The sequence below is a fragment of the Macaca fascicularis genome, chromosome 15 (genome assembly GCF_037993035.2).
Source record: "Macaca fascicularis isolate 582-1 chromosome 15, T2T-MFA8v1.1".
Classification (NCBI taxonomy): Eukaryota; Metazoa; Chordata; class Mammalia; order Primates; family Cercopithecidae; genus Macaca; species Macaca fascicularis.
The window spans coordinates 79,523,186-79,545,565 of NC_088389.1; the positions used below are offsets into that span (position 1 = coordinate 79,523,186).

Here is a 22,380-nt window from a genome sequence, read left to right on the forward strand (position 1 = left end):
ACATATGGAAAAGGGGGCAAAAAAGAGCCTTTAAAAATCCTCAAGTCTTCTAAAATTATATCATATTTAGAATCATTTTATTGATAAAGCAGTTATTAATTATACAAAATCCAGAAGGAAAACACTGCCTATTTCCAATACACACACAGACCTCTCTCTCTCACATTCCTGCTCTCATTTTCTCTTCCCTTCCTATCCTAAATTTTTCAAATACAAGGTTGGAAATGGTCCGATAAATGATATTCCAATTTTTGAGAACCTCTAAAGAAAACTATGAAGGAAGAATGGAAGCAAAATATTTTATTAATTTCCTGAGTTTAAAAAAAAAAAAAGAGCTGCAGTAGCAGCATTTTAAGATGTATTAACCTATAATTACTTATAATGTCTTTTATCATTCATAAATCTCCATCTTGTTTCTAGTCATTTCTTCTCTGTTCATTGTTTTATTTACATCTTATCTCTTTCTCTCTTTGGGTGGACTCAAGGAGGGAAGGGCCTTGCAAGGAACATTCAGAGAATTTTCTGAGGTAATGGTAATGTTTTCTAAGAGTTTAATTTGTATAAATGCATGCATTTATTCTTCAAATGGTATGTTTAAGATTTGTACATTTTGCTGTATATCAATTTATCTCAAAAGAAAAAAACTGTCAATAAATACTGAACTCTAGTTAATGATACGCATATCAGTCTTTGGGGGAGAAATGTATTAATATCTATCTTACCTTCAAATGAATAAAAATTTAAGATAGATTGGTGGAGAAACAGATAGCTGATAGACTTAAGTATAGTAAAGCGTAAACTGAAGGACGCAGGGGTAGATATTGGGTGTTCATTGAAAAAAAACTTTTTAAAATTTGTTGTAAGCTTGAAATTTTCTATAACAACATATTCAGGGGACAGACTTACTAATGCTCCTTTATATCCAATTTGAAAAATATAAAATAAAATGCTTGTCACAATAGCTTAAAAACACAATTAACTCAACAAAAAAGTATAGGACTTATGGAGAATAATTTAAACCTGCGTTAAAGGACATAAAAGAAGATCTGAAAAAAAAAATACAGAGATATACCCGGTTCATAGATAAGACAATAATTTAGAAAAGTCGATTTTCCCCAAATTAATCTATAAATCTCAAATAAAACTCTAGTTGGATTTTTTTTTTTTTGAAGAACTCAAACCTATTCTAAGAATTCATAGGAAACAGCAAGCACACAAAAAATAATAACAATAAAATCCAAGAGAGGGAACTCACTCTACTAACCAGATATAACACAAAGACCAAGTGACGAAAACAATATGGCATTAAGAAAAACAGCAAGAAAATGCGGAACCAAGTGAGGTATACATGGGAACTGAAATATGATAAAGGTGACACCACATGTCAGTGAGGAAAGGATAAGTTATTTAGGAGATAATATTGGGATAACTGGATTGTTATATGGGGGAAAAATAAAAGCTGGATCTCTACCATCATATATAAAAAGCAGAATAAAGATATATTAATGACCTAAACATCAAAAGTAAAATATAAGCAAAAATGTTCAAGGATAAAAATTTCAGGTCCTAGGGATAGGGAACAACTTTAAAAACAAGATTCCAAAAGTACAAATTGCAAGGTAAAAAATTAATGGATAATGACATCAAAATTAATGCTTTCAAGTAATTAATATCAATAATATTCAAGTCAAATCAACAAGAAAAAGAAAGATCAATAGAAAAATAGGCAATGAACGGCCGGCCCTGTGGCTGACGCCTGTAATCCCAGCACTTTGGGAGGTTGAGGTTGGTGGATCACGAGGTCATGAGATCGAGACCATCCTGGTTAACATGGTGAAACCCAGTCTCTAATAAAAATACAAAAAAATTAGCCGGGCGTGGTGGTAGGTGCCTGTAGTCCCAGCTACTCAGGAGGCTGAGGCAGGAGAACAGCGTGAACCCGGGAGGTGGAGCTTGCAGTGAGCCGAGATCGTGCCACTGTACTCCAACTGGGCGACAGAGCGAGACTCATCTCAAAAAAAAAAAAAAATCAAAAAAGAAAAATAGGCAATGAACATAAGCAGCCAATTCACAGAAAATGCTAGAATAGGCCAGATGCAGTGGCTCACACCTGTAATCCCAGCACTTTGGGAGGCCAAGGTGGGTGGATCACCTGAGGTCAGGAGTTCGAGACCAGCCTGGCTAGCATGGCCAAACTCCGTCTCTACTAAAAATATCAAACTTAGCTGGGCATGGTGGTGGGCACTTGTAATCCCAGCTACTCGGGAGACTAAGGCAGGAGAATTGCTTCAACCTGGGAGGCAGATATTGTAGTGAGCTGAGATCGTGCCACTGGACTCCAGCCTGGGTGACAAGAGTGAAACTCCGTCTCCAAAAAAAAAAAAAAAAAAGGCTAGAATAACAAGTAATGAAGAGAAACTCAAATTTGTCAGTACTGAGACAAATTCAAACAACGCCAAAATTTAAAAAGTGATAATACCAAATGCTGGTAAGGCTATATAGAAATGAGAATTCTTAGGTACTATTTGTGGGAGTGTAGCCATCTAGGAAGCAGTATTTTGTGTTTACTAAAATCATGTATGAAAATGATCTTACTCCAAGGATTATTGTTTTTTTAGAGAAACTACTTCACAAGTTCAAAAGGGGTATGTATTTTGCAGTACACTGCATTACTGCAGTGGTGTGTGTAGTAATAGAGAACTGAAAGCAACTGAAGTATCTAACACTAGAATAATGGATAAGTAGAAAGATATATTAACTTTCTGTAGGAGAAAAGGAATAAACTAGATGTACATATAGTAACTCAGATTTTAAACTGAGTAATAAAAAGAGATAAAGTTAGATATATGACACTTAGCAGAGTCAGTGTCATTGTAGAACGAGGGAATGAGGGTGGGAATGAGGAAAGAAGGATAAATACAAGAGGGCCTTTGCACAGGTCAAAGATGATAGTGTGTCAGGAATTAAAGAGTATGATTTGACTTAGCTCCACACCTGAAGCTAAAACTAAAAACAGAGAAGAAACACCTCTACAATGAAATGGTGTGATCTCAGCTCACTGCAAACTCCGCCTCCCGGGTTCAAACCATTCTCCTGCCTCAGCCTCCTGAGTAGCTGGGACTACAGGCATGTGCCATGGTGTCAGGCTAACTTTTTGTATTTTTTTGTAGAGATGGGGTTTTGCCATGTTGCCCAGGCTGGTCTCAAACTCCTGACCTCAAGTGATCTACCTGCCTCAGCCTCTCAAAGTGCTGGGATCACAGGCATGAGCCATTGTGCCCAGCCTAAATGTTTTGGGTTTTTTTTGAGACAGAGTCTCGCTCTGTCACCCAGGCTGGAGTGCAGTGGTGCAATCTCAGCTCACTGCAACCTCTGCCTCCTAGGTTCAAGCAATTCTTCTGCCTCAGTCTTCCAAGTAGCTGGGACTATAGGCACATGCCGCCACACCTGACTACTTTTTTGTATTTTAGTAGAGACGGGGTTTCACCATGTTGCCCAGGCTGGTCTCGAACTCCTGAGCTCAGGCAATCCACCCGCCTCGTCCTCCCAAAGTGCTAGGATTACAGGTGTGAGCCACCACACCTGGCAATGTATTTTTTATAAAGCAGCTAAAGGCAGGAAATAAAAAGTTCAACTTGTTCCATAAAACGAACGGAATATTAAGTATAATTCCTTAGGTCAGTACAGAGTTAACCAAATTCTCAATTATTTAATGTATAACTATAGATCAGCTAGTCTCCTTTCTATTGCCTAGAATTTGGTCATTTAACTGCGCAGAATACTACTAGGAAGTGCAAGTGACAAGAGAAGAATTGAAGCCTTTTTTTCCCCTTTGTTTCTTCTAAAATATATACTCACTGCAGCTTCAAACTTCCGGGCTCAAGAGATCCTCCTGTGTCAGCCTTCCTAGTAGCTGCTACCACAGGTGCACACTACCATGCCCAGCTAATTTAAAAAAAATCTTTTGTAGAGACAGGGTCTTGCCATGTTGCCCAAGCTGGTCTTGAACTCCTGACCTCAAGCAATTCTCCCACCTGGGCCTCACAAAGTGTTGAGATTACAGCATGAGCCACAGAGCCCAGCTGATAATCCTACTTTAAATAACATGGTAAAGTAGACTCCCACATTACTAACATTTGCTACTCAAATACTGAAGGTGAAGGACAGACAGGAAGGCAAACCTGGAGCATACCATGAATATTTCGCTCTTCTCCCAGAACTCATGTTTTTTGAGGGTACTTACTTCTTGAGAGAGCTTTTTAAGACTAACCTTGCAGAACCTCTCAAATCTTTGAATTCTATATTGAGAAGAGGCAAGAAGTTGCTTTTACAGAATGGACAAGCTGTATTCAAATTTGAGTCATCTGCTGTCCATCCAGCCATAATTTCTTCATCATAAACTAAAGTTCCACAAGCTCTACACTGTGAACAACTGGACATCAAAACCTAAAAACAGAAAAATGCAGATACTGAGACCATTTAATAAAAATTAATCTTAACAGGCATTCTCTTGAGATAATGGGATTTCATTTATTCTATTGATCAAATTTGGAATTATTAATAACAGTTCTTTTATTTCACAGGTAAACTATCAGTTCATTGTCTTACATAAGACATCAAGTAAATTCAACAAAATGACTTATTATACTGTCCACAAGGGTGTCATAGAATCCTGTTAAATGCCATTCTGCAATAAAAATACACTTACAGCTACTTTATCATGAACTGAATATAGAACTTTTACCTCCATTGCACAATTCTGATAGATGCTAGACATGCTGGTATTTTGAGAAGAACCATGATCTGATTTTTCAAAGTCTTGCCCTTTCATGCCTCTTGGAAATGGAACTTCACCTACAAAGGAATAAACATCATAACACCTTAGGTAGGGAATGTCCTTGTTTTTTGAAAATGCGTGCCAAAGTATTTAGGGGCAACATATCATAAAGTCTGAAATTGTTTTTCAAGTGGCTTAGTATAAAAATGTATGCATACATAGAAAGAGATAAAGTTAACAATAGTTAATTAAATCTAGGTGGAAAATACATAACTGTTCATTATACAATTCTTTCAACTTTTCAGGATATTTGAAATTTTTTTTTTTTTAAAGACAGAGTCTCACTCTGTTGCCCAGGCTGGAGTGCAATGGTGCAATCTCGGCTCACTGCAACCTCCACCTTCCGGGTTCAAGTGATTCTCCTGCCTCCGCCTCCCAAGTAGCTGGGATTACAGGCGCATGCTGCCACATTCAGCTAATTTTTTTTGTATTTTAGTAGAGATGGGATTTCACTGTGTTGCCCAGGCTGGTCTCGAACTCCTGAACTCAGGCAACCCACCCGCCTCGGCCTCCCAAAGTGCTAGGATTACAAGCATGAGCCACCATTCCTGGCTCGGACATTTGAAATTTTTATAGTAAAAAGTCAGAGAAAAAGAACAGAATCATAATTTTAAAAAGTAGCATGGAGTAAGAAACTTCAATGACACCTCCTAGAGATTCTCAAACTCTGGTATACATCTGATTAACCCAGAGAACTGCTTAAAAATACACATTCCCAAGGCCCCATCTCACAAATTCAATCTCAGAAGTTTTAGCGTTAGGTTTGGACATTTGCATATATTTTGAAACAAATTCCCCAGATTATTCTGATGCATGCCAAAGTTTGAGAACTAATGATATAATCCACGAATATATACAACTAAACAAAGGCAGTAGGTGACCACAGCAGTTATAAATCATAGAAGATCAGAATAGATCATAAGGCGGCTACTATTTAAAATCTCTCAATCATCTCAACAAATGGGGCTTATTGAGTGGGGAGTTACAGGCATCTAAATTAAAATAAGCAAAGGCAGGCCAGGCGCTGTGGCTCTCGCCTGTAATCTCAGCACTTTGGGAGGCTGAGGCAGGCAGATTGCTTGAGATCAGGAGGTCGAGACCAGCCTGGGCAACATGACAAAATCCCATCTCTTAAATTAAAAAAAAAGCAAAAACTATTATAAAGCAAATGAAGAAAGGATAATCCTTCCCCATACCTGTTGGATAATGCAGTTTTCCTACATCTCCACTACTGCTGCTACTGCCAAGGCTTGTGTTGCTCTGGGTAAGTTCACTGGGGACCAATCCTGAGATACTTGTGTTAGGCGATATATTCTCCCCCAAAATATGGTCTTCTAGGCCAGCCGGGAAGCTGTAATCTCTATTAGTTTCCTCCTTTAATTGAAAAAAAAAAAAAAATTCCACACACATAAATAATACCTTCTCCACTGAAATATACTCACTCTACCCTTTTCAGAATTAAACTCTATAATCCTTAAACAAATCATCATCCCCACATTTTTCAAAACCATGAAATCTCCTATTATTTGGAATTTCCCTTCCACCCTCCAAGACATTCAAGCCATAAGCAACAATACTTTAAAAAAGATCGTGGTGTGCCTCAGGTATATGTGGGAGGTCTGGGTGTCTCTCAATATTGAATCTTATAAAATAACAGAATTCTAGGGAGCTCACTGTCTCTAATGGAATCAGGAATCCCTGTATGAGTAGGGGTTTTTGAGTTAGACAGCCAGATTGTGACCTTGTTCTCCACCATTTATTAGATATGTAATCTTACAGAAATTACTAAACTTCTTTAACTTTTAATTACATAATTTTAAAATATGGATAATATGAGTTGTTTCAAATAAACCTGCTGTGATAATTTTGGCTAGGAATCTGAATGTTCAGAATAACAAATATCAATATTAGAGCCACGAAACATAAACAAAGTTTCAAACGCTGTAGCTCTTAACTACATAAGTGAATGTTGAGGTAGAAAACATTTCTTTTTTCTTTTTTTTTTTTTTTTGAGACGGAGTCTTGCTTTGTCACCCAGGCTAGAGTGCAGTGGCCGGATCTCAGCTCACTGCAAGCTCCGCCTCCCAGGTTCACGCCATTCTCCTGGCTCAGCCTCCCGCGTAGCTGGGACTACAGGCGCCCGCCACCTCGCCCGGCTAGTTTTTTTGTATGTTTTAGTAGAGACGGCGTTTCACCATGTTAGCCAGGATGGTCTCGATCTCCTGACCTCGTGATCCGCCCGTCTCGGCCTCCCAAAGTGCTGGGATTACAGGCTTGAGCCACCGCGCCCGGCCTGAAAACATTTCAACAATCAGGTTTTTTTGCTTTAAAAACGAAAGATTTGTGTGTTCCTTGCCATAAAACCATGTTACATGATTTGTAAAAATTAAATACAGATAAGCAAAACAAGGAATAAAAACGCTTATGATCAACAGAGAATATAATCAAAATCTTGATATATATCTTTCTAGTCATTTAGAACATATATATAAAATCATATAATAAATCTTTACAAATTAGAATATTGTTTTTAACCTGTACTTATGTAATTATTTTAATGTCATTAAATTTTCTAATTATTTAAACCCCTGTGAACTAATCTGTTTTACTGATATACTATTATTTACTAACTCCCCCTGTTGCTTAAACATTCAAAATGCTTCAATCTTATATAAATTACATTGGTAAAATTCCTCTATTTTTACATACACTTCTAATTACTTCCTTAGATTAAACTGTGGATGAAAGTTAAAAACATTTTATAGACTTTTAATTTATTCCTTAATTTGTAAATATTTATTAGGTATATCCTCTTTGCCTTTTGCCAGGTACTGCTTACTGGTGCCAGGGCTGTAACAATGAAAAGACAAGACAAGATCCACAGTGACTTGGAATTTACAGTGCCATATATTCCAAGTCCAAATATCCCTGTGGAATGTACTTCTGTTTTTAACAGTTAGATAATTTTTTGGGGGGTAGGGGAGATAGGGTCTCTGTCGCCCAGGCTGGAGTGCAGTGGTGTGATCTCGGCTCAATGCAACCTCTGCCTCCCAGGCTCAAGCTATCCTCCCACCTCACCTTCCAGAGTACCTGGGACTACAGGTACATGCCACCACATCCAGCTAATTTTTGTGTATAGATGGGGTTTCGCCATGTTGCCCAGGCTAGTCTCAAACTCCTGGGCTCAAGCAAATGCTCATCTCAACCTCTAAAAGTGCTGGGATTACAGACATGAGTCCTCATAACCAACCTCAATAAAATTTCAAAAATAAAACAAAGGCCAGGTGCAGTGGCTCATGGCTGGAATCCCAGCACTTTGGGAGACCTAGGAACAGTTGAGCCCAGGAGTTCAAGACCAGCCTGGGCAACATAGCAAAACCATATCTCTACAAAAAATAAAAAATTAGCAGTCATGGTGGTGCACGCCTGTAGTCCTAGCAATTAGGAGGCTGAGGCAGGAGGATTGCTTGAGCCCAGGGGGTCAAGGCTACAGTAAGCCATGATTGTGCCACTGTATTCCAGTTTGGGTAACAGAGCAAGCCCCTGTCTCAAAAAATAAAATAAAATGATACACTCTTTTTTTTTCTTTTTTATCATAATGCCAGATTAAGACACTTTGGAAGCTATTTTATTTTGCCTTCCTTTGACTGACCTTGTAAGCTCTTTAAATATGAAATAGCTAATTTATAATGTTCAATACCATACTTTCAATTCAATTATTATTTTGTCTATAAAGTATTCCTTCAAATGGTATAAAAGTCTTATATGTCTAATTTCTTTTTTCTTTTTTTTTTTTTTTTTTGAGACAGAGTCTCACTCTGTTGCCCAGGCTGGAGTGCAGTGGCATAATCTCAGTTCACTGCAACTTCCGCCTCCCGGGTTCACACCATTCTCCTGCTTCAGCTTCCTGAGTAGCTGGGACTACAGGCACCCGCCACCACACTCGGCTAATTTTTTATCTGTTTAGTACAGATGGAGTTTCACTGTGTTAGCCAGGATGGTCTCGATCTCCAGACCTTGTGATCTACCCGCCTCGGCCTCCCAAAGTTCTGGGATTACAGGCGTGAGCCACCGCACCCAGCTTATATGTCTAACGTCTTTTCCCATGTGTCTAATTCCGATTTAGATCTTTAACAATCTGAAATTGATTATATTATCTTGAAAGTGCATGATGCTTTAAGCTTCCATACCATTTCACATTATTCTTTTAGATATACTCTTCTGACACTCTTCTTACAAAGCTTTAACCCCAAATGTCAAATTTATCCTTCAAATCCTAACTTAGATATCACCTGCTTTGCTTTTTTTCCGGATAGCCCCCAACCTGAACCTCTTTTCATATATTGCTCTTTGGTATCTTCTCCTGAGATATTGCTTCTAAGGTAAAAGCATGGATTCTAGATCTAATCTCTTTGACTTCAAATCATAGTTCTACTGTTCCCTAGTTAGCCTCTCTGAGTTTCAAATATCATCTAAAAAATCAGGATAACAACAGTACCACCCTCATGGGGTTGCTATGAAAATTAAATAAATACATATGTTTGTATATATTAATATATAAAAGCAGACATACAACTTATAACAGTACCTAGGACATACTGTTAAATAATGAGAGCAAACATTGTAGGTATCTGCCTTATCTACTAAAGTCCTCAAATACTATACAATTATTTGCATACAAGGTGAAATTTCAATTTTTTTCTGTAAAACAAGCAAAACTTACTTTCATTTTTACCAAAAGATCTAATGATTAACTCTATGTGTATAACGTTTTTTAAAGACAATTATTTTTGCCATGTAGTATGAAATCTATGGATTAAGCTTCAGCTTGACTTTATATGTATTAAGGAGATTACATAGGTAAAAATTATTTTAAAAGTGAATGCTACACAAATATAATATGGCATTTTTATTAACTTCAAACACTAATCATTAGAGCTTTCAAAGAAATAAATCATGTTTTAGTTTAGACTAGTCTATGGAATTATAAAATGGTCCTGATATTCTATTTCTATATTATTAACTTCCTTACATATATGGTTCAAGTTACTTCAAGAAACAAAACAAATATGCATAGTTTTTAAATATGAAAACCAAAGTTACCAGCACTCTCTTAATAATCCTTCATATATTTTTAAAAAGATATACAAACATTCCAATATCAGATAGACTACACAAAATATAAAAACCAAAGTTACCAGAAATCAGCCAGGCACGTTGGCTCATGCCTGTAATCCCAGCACTTTGGGAGGCTGATACAGGTGGATCACATGAGGTCAGGAGTTCAAGACCAGCCTGGCCAACATGGTGAAACCTCATCTCTACTAAAAATACAAAAATTAGCTGGGCATGGTGGCATATCCCTATAGTCCCAGCTACTCAGGAGGGTGAGGCAAGAGAATGACTCAAACCCGGGAGGCAGAGGTTGCAGACAGCCAAGATCACGCCACTGGGCACAGAAATCTCTTAACAATAATATATATATTTCTAGAAAGATACTATAAACATTCCAATAGCAGACAGACTACACACATAAAGCTTTCTTACCTCATCATCTGAGTAGCTGTAGGCAGATGCAACAGCTACCCACATCTTACTGGCTACAGTCGCTGCTTGTTTCATACCAGATTTTAGGACATCTATCTTGGGCCCTGAGAGTATATTATCCAGCTTTAGTCCTGACAAAGAATTTACTACAGAACCCAACGAGCCATGTGGCGAAGAACGTATCAGTGCTGACAAAGAAGTTGAACGTTCTTTATGAGTTCGAGAGGGGGTTTGCTGCTTGAAACGCCCAGTAAAAGTTTTAGACCTGGACACTGCAGGCGAGCTTTTCTCACTTTCAGGATTTTCCTGTGCTGGTGAACCATGATCTAAAGGTAGGCTTGATCTCCTCTCTAGAGCATGAATAAATGCAGTAGTCATGCCAGACTCTCTGTTTTCCTCTCCATGTAATTCCATACTAGAAGATTTACTACCTAGGGGACTTTTTAGGTTCATATAGCTTTCTATTTCATCAGCCAGATTACGTGCAATAACTGGAGAAAACAACTTATCTTCAGAATCAAGAGTTTCTCCCCCTGAACATTCAGTGGCTAAAAGAGACAAAGGATCTAGTCCAGTTTCAACATCTTCCCTCTCAACCTCCTTAGCAATACCGTATAAACTACTTCTCTTATTCCTCAGATCTTTGGATCCTGTTTTCAAGTCTCTGGACTGATTACTGTTACTATCACTTAGTAGACTCTCATATGTATCCTCTGTTGCAGTAGTTTTAGGTATACCATCAGTCACAGGCTCAAGGAGTTCTTGGCTTTCCTCAAGCATCTCTGGCACCGGAGATGATCTGTACTCAGGATTCCAAGTACTTTCAGACACACAAGTCCTACTATCAGGTAGGTGACAGCTAACATTCTCAAAGGTATGGGTTCTTGCGATATGAAGTGGAGAAGTCTTAGGACATGTCAATGCTGCTGTGAGAATCTTAGCATCTGCTCCCATCATGATAGCCATTTCACTTGAATTCGAATCCAAACTACTCTTCTTAAGCAACATTCCTGCTCGACTTTCAGAACTAAAACTACAACTTCTCTCAGGAAAATGCTTTTGTCTTTTTTCTCCTCTATCACCATTCTTCTTGAGATTAGTAGCTTCGCCAAAGACTGCATCTTCAACTGGATCTTGAGTAGAAACCAGCACATTTGATATACTACCTAAAAGGGAAAGTAAAATATTAACGATGAATCTATTTTCCAAGTTAACTTTTATTAAAATGTTTATTGTTTTCCTGATTATGAATGTGACATATACTCAGAATAAAAGATCCAGAAAATTGAGAGGCCATAAAGAAGGTGTTTAAAAAAGTGCTCTGGAAGAGCTATTTAAACCTGCCTCCCAGAGATAACATTTTAATGTATAATCAGTCTTTCATCCTGTATGTATATAAACACCCATTTAAAAAAACAAATCATGCAACATATGATAGGTGGATATACCTGTGTTGTTCACTGAAATACAAAAAAAGAAAGAATCTCTTCCATCTTAGTTTTGTATCCAATTCAACAAATACTTGCCAGGAATCTACTCTGCAAAAAGCAAATTTGTAATCGCAGAGGAATTGTATATTTGCCATACTCAAAGTCTTACTGCTGCAAAGTAAAAGAATCCGGAATGGAATGCCTAGCACTGGAAAATTCTAAGAAGGCTGATAAAACCTGAGTGGTTAAAAAATTACTCAGATATATCCATTTCTTCAACAAATATCTAAAGGTCTAGTAGTATCCACTATATGAGGTGCTAGGAATACAAAGGCAAATAAAACAGACATAATCCCAGCCTTCACAGAAGTCAGTCTTATTTGATCAGGTAGAGAAAAAATATGCTAATGGCCACAGCAGCTTCCCCCAGCTTTGGAAGAAGAAAGCAGTCTTTTACTCTTTGCTACCATGCAATTTGTTTCACTCCAAAAGCTATTATTTCCTATTTGAATCATTATTAGAACTTAAGTCTTCCTGTTACAGACTGAATGTTTGTGTCCCTCAAAATCCACATGCTGAAATCCTAACCCCCAGTGTGATGGTATTAGGAGGCAGGGCCTTTGAAAGATAATTTGATTATGAAAACGGAACCCTGATGAATGGGATTAGAGCCCTTAGAGAAGGAGAGCTCTCTCCTTCTCTGCTGTACAAGGATACAGTAAGTTAGCAGTCTGCAACCTGGAAGAGGGCCCTCTGCAGAACTCACCATGCTAACACCCTAATCCTGGACTTTCCAGACTCTAGAACTGTAAGAAATAAATTTCTTTCTTTTCTTTTTTCTTTTTTTTTTTTAAGTTAGAGTCAGGCTGGGCACGGTGGCTCACACCTGTAATCCCAGCACTTTGGGAGGCTGAAGCAGGTGGATCACCTGAGCTCAGGAGCTCGAGACCAGCCTGGGCAACATGGAGAAACCCTGTCTCCAGAAAAAAAATACAAAAATTAGCCAGACGTGGTGGTGCTTGCCTGTAGTTCCACCTACTTGGGGGAATGAGGCAGGAGAATCCTCGATTGCTTGAGCCCAGGAAGCTGAGGCTGCAGTGAGCCACGACTGCGCCACTACACTCCAGCCTAAGTGACAGAGTGAGAGTCTGTCTCAAAAACAAACAAATAAAGTCAGGGCCTTACTCTGTCACCTAGGCTGGAGTATAGTGGTGCAATCATGGCTCACTGCAGCCTCAATCTCATGGCCTCAAGCGATCTTCCCCTCCAGCCTGCCAAATTGCTGGGATTACAGGCATAAGCCACTGAGCCTGGCAGAAATAAATTTCTGTTGTTTATAAGCCATCTAGTCTATGGAATTGTATAGCAGCCTGAATTATTCATATTTAGGATTCTCATTTGTGTTTTTCTTTTCCTTTGTTTTCTTTTTTATCCATTGCTTTTTACTGTAGTCACATCATTTGTTTTGTTAAAAAGCATAAAAATGTCTGGGAGCTTCAAGGAAAAAAGCTGTCTTAGAAAAGATCTTTCTTTTAAACTTCAAGATTGATTTCAAGGTTCTTTTTAATCTTTCAAGTTAGTACTAATAATCATAATTATATAAATTAATCAGAATAAGCATTTAGAGATATTCTTTTAAGCCTTCATGGGAATTAAACTAGCCTATTTTACAACTCAAAATATGTACCTGCTTTGAAAGCTGTTCCCAATATTTGAGAAACAAATCTTTGCAAATATTATTGGTTCTCACAGTATTTCCAGGAATTTAACAGCACATTTTATTCAATGTTAAAAAAAAAATTGCTATACTGACAAAAGCCCCATTATCCTCACCCTTCATTCTTAATATGAAAATAAGTTAAAAAGGGAAGGAAACACAGCAGTCCACAATGTCCAGTTCAATATTTTGAGAGGACGCTAAGCCTCTGACAAAGAAAACTCTTCCCTCCTTTTCCCCAGCATCTCTGCTATCAAGAGGTTGGGAAAATGGGATCTGCAATGTATATATCAATTATTTTCTCAAAAAACCTTTAGCCCCACCACCTCTTGAGCACTAACCAAACAAGTGATGAGTGAAACTCAGAGTCACGGTAAATACAAAGAGAAAAGACTTTAAGAACAGGAGTACTTTTACATTGGTTTAAGAAGCTGAACAAATTAATTTCTGTAAAGTCATACAATAGATACATCTTCAGACAAGACAGTCAACTTTAGAAAAGTGAACTGCAGCCACCACTAATGAAGGGCAAAGGATGCAGGCCAATTTCATCGTCTTTTAAAATCATATACTTAGACGTGTGCCAGAAGAGTCTTGGGAGGCCTATATATAATGAAAGTAGAAAACTCAAATTCAAGGGAGTCATACACACAGAGTTATTTAGTACAATAATCACAAATAAAAAGTGGCTTGGGGTACCTATAACAATGGCCAAAATCAAAGACCCACTGGCATATCTGTGTAGAGCGGAAATGACGTGAATCTTTTTCTTCTATTTCCCTTCAGTGATAGGAATTAACCGGCCACTCATAAGCCCTCTGGAATTTGATCACATCACTGCCTCTCTGTTCATGATGCATACAGGAAGCCCTACAAGTACACTTTCTCATTATCTAAAACGAGAAAGAGTGGCCAAATGGAGAACGGGCACCACAACAGGAAAGGGTATTCTAAATAACAATTAAACACACTAAATACTCCTTTTAAAAATCAAACACCTTTAAATAACAATATTTTCAATTTCTTTAGCTGATTTAGAGAATTCAAAAGTCCCTTCTGGCTCTTTAGCATGTTCATTACAATTAAGTAAAAAATTTAATGTCATTAAAGACACATACGTGTCTATAGACGTTTATTTTAAATATTTAATAACCAAAATGTAAAGACTTACCGGTGCTACTTTTCCTGCTGTTGATATCAAATATACCAGACGGAACTTTCACAATACTGCTGCCCCATGCAGGAGATTCAGTAGGACTGTGAGGCTCTGGACTAGGTTGTGAATGTTTTGCCACAATAGCAGAGGCATCACACACCTCTGGAAAAAAAAAATTTGGATGTTATCATTCCTACTTTTGCCAATATTAAACAGAAACCATATACTGACTTTTACATATTGTATGTATTTTTCTCCAACAGTCAGTGTGTCTATTTTACTTTGTGTCTGGTTTACTTTATGCCATAAATGCTGCCATTAACTGAAATGCTTTGTTTAACCATTCAATAATCCTAACATAAATGTTCTTTAGTGAATCATAAAGTCTCTGGTCTTCAGTTCTCCTTCTCATCACTTGGCAAGCAGGAGAGGGGCTTGATTCTCCAAAACTCTGGAGTATAAAATAAGTAACATTAAAGAAAGTATACTTTTGTGAAAGAGAACAGGAAGAGTGTCTTTCTTATTCCATAAGCCAAAATATTCCTTCATATTTTCATAAAATTATTACAACAAATTATCTCTGCCTTAATGAGTCCTATAAAAAACAGGAAAAATCACATAGACTTTTTTTTTTTTTTTGAGATGGAGTCTTGCTCTTATCACCCAGGCTGGAGTGCAATGGCACAGTAGCGGCTCACTGCAACCTCCGCTTCCCAGGTTCAAGCGATTCTCCTGCCTCAGCCTCCCCAGTACCTGGGATTACAGGTGTCTGCCACCATGCCTGGCTAATTTTTGTATTTTTAGTAGAGACGGGGTTTCACCACATTGGCCAGGCTGGTCTCGAACTCCTGACCACATGATCCACCCACCTCAGCCTCCCAAAGTGCTGGGATCACAGGCATGAGCCACCGCACCCAGCCCACATAGACTATTTTTAACCTACCAATGAAAACTATGCACCTAGATATTTGAAGGACTGCTAGTGAAAGAGCCTTTCAAAATTAAAAATGGCACTAAAATAGAAGTTTTGATGACTCAAAGTTTAGTCCTGGTTCTGTGAAAAGTAGCTATGTAAATATGGCAAATACCTCAATGGGTCATACTTTCCCGCAAAATTAAGGGCTGACCTACAGAGTGTGGTGGCTCACACCTGTAATCCCGGCACTTTGGGAGGCTGAGGCGGGAAGATCACTTAAGTTCAGGAGGTCAAGACTAGCCGGGCAACATGGCGAGACCTTGTCTCTACAAAACATAAAAAAATTAGCTGGGCATGGTGGCACGTGCCTGTGGCCCCAGCTGACAGGGGACTGAGGAAGGAGGATCATGAGGCCAGGAGACCAGGGCTGAAGTAAGACATGTTCTCGCCACTGCACTCAGCCTAGGCGAGAGAGCAAGACTCTGTCTCTAAAGCAAAACAAAAAAAAAAAAAAGAAAAAGAAAAAGAAAAAGAAACAAAAGTCTCTTAAATTTTAAAACTTCAGAGACTACCAAAATCTACCTTATATGTACTGTTAAGTACATAGCATCTTAGGAGCCAGACCTTACATTTGTGAAAATAATCATCAAAGCTATCAACTAAGATAAACTTTTAATTATTAATAATGCAGGTATTATTCTAGTAAAGTTCGTAAATATCAGGACTTAACCTTCTGTTTGCATTTTTGTTTTAGTTATCAATTCTCTTGTTGCTTGTTCTTCAGGCACATGAATTTCTATATCATCCTTTATAAGTTCATCCTTAGACCCATATCCTTGGTCAGACTGACCACCTGTTAAAAAGAATGCAGACTTACATATAAATGTTTTCATATACTTATAATTCATATATAAAATATCAAAAGAAAATTCCACTGACCTACACAATGACGGTTAGACAAAAGACAAGAAAGCACACAAGGAACACAGAACATTTAAAAAATAATGATAAGCCACAAAGAACAGTAGAAACAGGAACATCAAAGACTAAACACATTTGGAAGCACTACATCTTAATTTCTTCATCTGTAAATTAAAAAGATGTAGACAAGATGTTTGGAAAAGTGTCTTTTGAAGAGTGTCTACAGAATGCTACCTTCTCTGTAAGAAAAAAACACACATACATCTGCTTACTTTTGCAAAAAGAAATTTAGGAAAAATAAACCAGGAAACAGTAAAGATGGTTACCTACCACGGTTGGGGGGAAATAAGATGCAATGAATAAAGAGGGATAAAACTTCTCTATGTATAGCTTATGGTATTGTTTTTATCTCTGGAGATACAATACACTTCTGCATGTTTAAAAAAATTAGTAAGATAAAGGGGGTGCAACTGAATGCAAATGGAAACAAATGAAGCCAACTATATTTCCCATGAATAATATAACCCCACTGAAAGGGCCAGGGGAGGACTAATCCAAGTAACTTTGAACACATTATTTTGAATATCCACCGTAAGCCTAAGAGTAATAGTCAAACCCTTAACTGCTTAGTAGGTTTGTTTTTCACAGAGAAATGGGTGTGACAATTCTGAAATTATTTTTTATGTACAGTACACATATTTTCTAGTTTAGGAAAAAAGTTTAGAAGCAGTAACACTGTGGTAACAGTGATCCCAAATCTTGGCTTCTAAAATCTATTCCCCATGAACAAGAACCTGGGGTCCCTGAAGAAATGGCTGATTCCAGAGCTCAGACAGAGAAGGTATAAGATTGAGCTAGAACATTTTGTTGTGCCAAAAAGGTAGTGTTCAGAAACATAATGGGAGAATATCTAAAGGATATAAAAAACAGCTTAAAAGAGCTTCCACTGGCCAACACAGGGATAATTTGAGGACCAAATAAGGGCAGTAATGAATTATACTTCAATGAATAAAACAGGAACCCATCAGTCCATACTGATAATAAATAAGAAAAAAACAGAGAATGGAGAATTTTCCATATACTAGAACATCGTCTTCTAAATTTGAAAACAGTGATAGAATTGGCAGAATCACCACTTTGTAGCCATCACAGTAATGACTGGTTCAGGCAAGCATCATCAATGGATGCCAAATTTAAAAGAGAAAGTGTCATGAGAAAGGATATTAGCATATTGTCTCAGAGTGTCCTTTCAAAAATAGCTTATTATCTGAGAGGAAGAAAAAGATTATAGTAACTAAGCATAGAGAAACCAGACAATAGTGAGACTAGGTGATCCAAATTAATATCACCGATGAAGGACAGACTGTGTGTGCCTGTAGGATGTGACAACTTGAGAAGTATTCAACATCATTTATGTAGCACACCCATGGATGCATAACCTAATCGCTAGGAAATAACAGACAAACCCAAGTTAAGAAACATTCCACAAAATAATTATGAATTCTTCAAAAAGGCCAAGGTCATAAAAGATTTTTTAAAAGGCTAAGGAACTGTGCCAGGTTAAGGAAGACTAAAGAAAGGGAGTTAAAGTACCACAAGGAACACTGGGATAACTGACAAACTTGGAATATAAACTATGAAGTAGTATATCAATGTTTTCTTCAATTTGGTAACTAAAGTGTGGTTGTATATAAGAGAAAATACCACTGAAATAATAAAGAGGTAAAGGGCAAGATGTATGTAACCTGCTCACATGATTTAGGAAAAAGAAATGGGGCCGGGCGCGGTGGCTCAAGCCTGTAATCCCAGCACTTTGGGAGGCCAAGATGGGCGGATCACAAGGTCAGAAGATCGAGACCATCCTGGCTAACCTGGTGAAACCCCGTCTCCACTAAAAAAAAAATACAAAACACTAGCCGGGTGAGGTGGCAGGCGCCTGTAGTCCCAGCTACTTGGGAGGCTGAGGCAGGAGAATGGCGTGAACCCGGGAGGCGGAGCTTGCAGTGAGCTGAGATCCGGCCACTGCACTCCAGCCTGGGCGACAGAGCGAGACTCCGTCTCAAAAAAAAAAAAAAAAAAAAAAAGGAAAAAGAAATGGTATGTGTATGCATACCGAATGAAAATAATAAAGCAAATGTGGCAAACTAAAAAGGAGGGAATCTAGATTAAAGATACGAGAGTTTTCTGTATTATTCTTGCAACTTTTCTGTAAGTTTGAAATTATTTTAAATATTTTAATAGTCTGTTTTGACTTTAAAGTTCTATAATTTAAAATCAAAACTAAGATCAGGTACTAGAGAAAACAGTATAAAGATGTCAGTAAAGGACACATAAAATAACATATGCAGTACCTCCATTTTCCATCACTTATTACACTGCCACTCAGACTCTGGGTTTGCCATACAACAAAAGAATTAATGTCTTTAAATACTACTACTTAGAATGACTAACTTCAGTCACTTTTTTACTAGCTCCCTCAAAAAGTCTGGTAAAGCAATATGGTGCCATGAAATGAACACTAGGCTGGGACCCGGGTAGATTAAAACCAAACATGCTCCTAACAGCTAAGTCACTCTGTACCAGGTACCAAGTGGAAAGATTCCACGAGATAATCCTTAATGAAAGGAGCAACTTAAGCATCTGGGCTGAAAATCCCAAAAGCATGAAATGGCATTGTCAGAAGTTCTACAAAGGTACACCATCACTGCAAATTCAGTATGTGGCATTCAGTTATTTGAAATGCAGCTAAAATATAAATAAAGGGGACCTGAAAGTTTGTGCCCAACTACTGAAGTCTTTATACCAAACACCCAGGATTACTAGGAGACTGGTATTTCCATTAAAGGAGTAAATTGCCTCTATAATGAGATAAACTTAAAATTCTGAAGGAATAAGAGGAGAGGTGTTTATCTATTACTATTCCTGGTAAACGTTTACATACAAAAAATGTTTTTTGTTTTTTATACATGAAGCCCATTTCTTCTACAAGTATCATGAAAAAATATTAGATGAAATAAAATATGGTGGCTTTAAAGTAAAAGTTTCATAAAAATTCTTATTTGTTAATATAATATACAAACATGATGGCAAACTGAGGAAGTTAATTACAAACAGGATTGTAACCTATAGCTTTATGTTGACTTTCAAATTTACACATGCTCCTGTAATTATATGAAGGTTGTTTTTAGCACAAGAATTCAGCAAGATCAGTTTTGGAAAGCAATAGCCACACCACCTCAACAGCTGAAACAATTACTTCTTCAATGCCTATAACACTATTTGTCACAATGATGCTACAAACCAACCTTAAAATAAGAATTTTAGCAAGGCATAATATATTTTCAAATAAGATAACAAATATGCTTTGCAAACTGACCATGAAAAGTTAGTTGGATATTTTCAATAGAGTCTATATATGATTACATTTACCTGAAGGAGAAAAGGCAAGAAAATGAAAACTGTTTACCACTAATAACAATACTTAAAATACAATGAAAGGTCTTTCCCCCACCCTTGCATGTCAGCAAAATTTAACCTAATAAATGGGAAATTACCTGATGTGGTTAACATTCAAGGGTAGCATTAATGCACACGTGTATCCATAGCTTCACGTCATACAAGTCTGTCTGCACCCCACACCATGACAGCCAAGGACAAATGCAGCACCAAGAAACAGCACAGAGCAAAAAGCAAAGCAACAAAGAGCAGAGAAAAGGAAACTTCAGTCATTGAGACAAGTTCATCAGATGAAGTACAGGAATTAGACCCAGAATTCTTTTTAAAGGAAGGCTTGAGATATTAAAAACAACCACAACAAAAAAAACAACACAAGAAGAAGGATGTGCAACACACATATATCTGCACAATGTGCTACTTTAGTTACACTTATTTCTAACTTCAGAGGAGAGGGATGGCTATGTACATAAAAGCAGCTTCAACAGCTTCTCAGATCTTAAAAAATGTAACTTAAAGAGATTACTTTCTCTCATTGTGTGACTTACTTCCTTCCCTCTTTAATATTCATACTCTTAAAATTTTAAGATACACTTTCTATTTAATTTTTTTAAAAGATTTGCAAGTTGTCACTACTTTTCAAGTTCCTTAACTCATGATTCCTAATTATAGCATACACTTTCATAAATTAATGATAAGCAAATACAAAGAAGCATCACGCTAGAGCACTGTGCACAGCACTCCCATACTAATTTTATACTACAGGAAATAAAGAGAAGTGATCTGCAGACTCTATTGTTTCTCTTGTAAGTATACAGTACTTTCAAAGTAGTCATATCACACAAACTCAAGAAGGGAAGAAGCTTTTTGAAAAAGGAAAGATTTAACATGAGAGTAAGTAAACGGTTAGTAAAATCTGGATTTTAGTACCTGTGCTAGAGTGATTATCAATGGACTCAAGCCTGATTAAATCTCTGACGAAGACTGTGTGCTCCCCATTGTTAGCATCATTAGAACTATCCACGCTACCGTGGCTCACCGTGTCCCCATCACTTCCACCTGTGACATTTTGAAGAGCTAAAGATAAGGACAATAGCAATTCAATAACTCATGCATTGATAATCTCTTACACTAAACATGAATGACCCACAGTTCATTTATAGTTGCAGAACACTTTCTAAATTTCTGGAAAAAAACAAAAACAATTTTGGACTAAGATAATCTGTCTTTAAATGTATGTGAAAATGTCTACCAGAATTTAAGTTTTCTACTTCACATAGCTAAAAATTCATATGCCTATAAAGCTCATGGTTCAGCAAGGAAGTATATTTCTAATCACATGTATTACCTGATATTGAGGAGACCTGTGACCTTTGCACAGTCTTTTTAAGCGGCTGCCTAAACTGTGCCAAGCCATGTACCACATTCCGTACCTTCGTCCATAAGAAGATACCACTGCGGGTACTGCTAGGCCACGGGCTCTCCAAAACTACCTAAAGGTAAAATAAGGGTAAAAATAATGTTAATTAGCAATATCTGATTTTAAAAATTCATACATATGTGTGTGTATATGTTTATATATATACACACAAATATAAACAGTTATACTGGCCAAGAGGTATATAAAAAAATGCTAAACATTACTAAACATGAGAGAAATGCAAAGTAAGACTACAATGAGATATCTTATCACCTCGTACTTGTTAGAATCACTATTGTCAAAAAAACAAAAGATGTTGATTAAGGATGTGGACAAAAGAACCCCTACACACTCTTGGTGGAAATGCAATTAGTACAGTCATTAAAAAGATTCCTCAAAAACAGTATAGAGTTTCCTAAAAATATTAAAACTAGAACTACCATACCATCCAACAATCCTATTACTGGGTATAGATATGCAAAAGAAATGAAATCAGTATATTGAAGACAGATCTGTACTCCCATGTTTATTGCAGCATTATTCACAATAACCAAGATATGAAATCAACCTAAGTGTTCATCAATGTATGAATGAAGAAAATGTGGTATATATACACAATGAAATACTATTCAGGCTGAAATACAAAAGGAAACCCAGTCATTTGTGACAATATGAATGAACCCAGAGGACATTATAGTAAGTGAAATAAGCCAGGCACAAAAAGACAAATACCACATGATCTCACATATATATGAGATCCAAGAAAGTGACACCCATAAAAGTAGAGATTAGAACTATCGTTACCAGGGGCTTTGGGAGGTGAGGGGAAAGGGGGTATTGGAAGATGTTGGTCAAAGGATACAAAATTTCAGTTCGATAGGAGAAATAAATTCAAGAGATCTATTAAACAACATGGGGACTACAGTTAATAACAACAGATTGTATTTTGAAAATTGCTAAGAGACTAGAAGTGTTCTCACCAC

At 37.3% G+C, this 22,380-nt stretch overlaps 2 protein-coding genes across 18 annotated transcripts in view; one reads left to right on the plus strand and one right to left on the minus strand.

The window, feature by feature from the left end:
- The window catches only part of RPS6 (ribosomal protein S6), a 183,954-nt gene that overhangs the window by 26,360 nt on the left and 135,214 nt on the right, over positions 1 to 22,380 (plus strand). The window lies entirely within an intron of this gene.
- Positions 1 to 22,380, minus strand: part of DENND4C (DENN domain containing 4C) — a 147,853-nt gene that overhangs the window by 20,216 nt on the left and 105,257 nt on the right. For 11 of the 17 annotated variants that reach the window (XM_074017390.1, XM_065530479.2, XM_015437113.4 and 8 more), the window contains 8 exons: positions 21,326 to 21,470; positions 20,908 to 21,054; positions 16,334 to 16,456; positions 14,703 to 14,849; positions 10,385 to 11,550; positions 6,034 to 6,211; positions 4,745 to 4,854; positions 4,271 to 4,446 (listed from right to left, as the gene is read on the minus strand). In XM_074017390.1, coding sequence (XP_073873491.1) covers positions 4,271 to 4,446; positions 4,745 to 4,854; positions 6,034 to 6,211; positions 10,385 to 11,550; positions 14,703 to 14,849; positions 16,334 to 16,456; positions 20,908 to 21,054; positions 21,326 to 21,470 — 2,192 coding nt within the window. Of the gene's footprint in view, positions 1 to 4,270; positions 4,447 to 4,744; positions 4,855 to 6,033; positions 6,212 to 10,384; positions 11,551 to 14,702; positions 14,850 to 16,333; positions 16,457 to 20,078; positions 20,151 to 20,907; positions 21,055 to 21,325; positions 21,471 to 22,380 lie in introns of those variants that run through there. The other 6 variants (XM_074017389.1, XM_074017387.1, XM_005581654.5 and 3 more) reach the window with 3 other exon arrangements.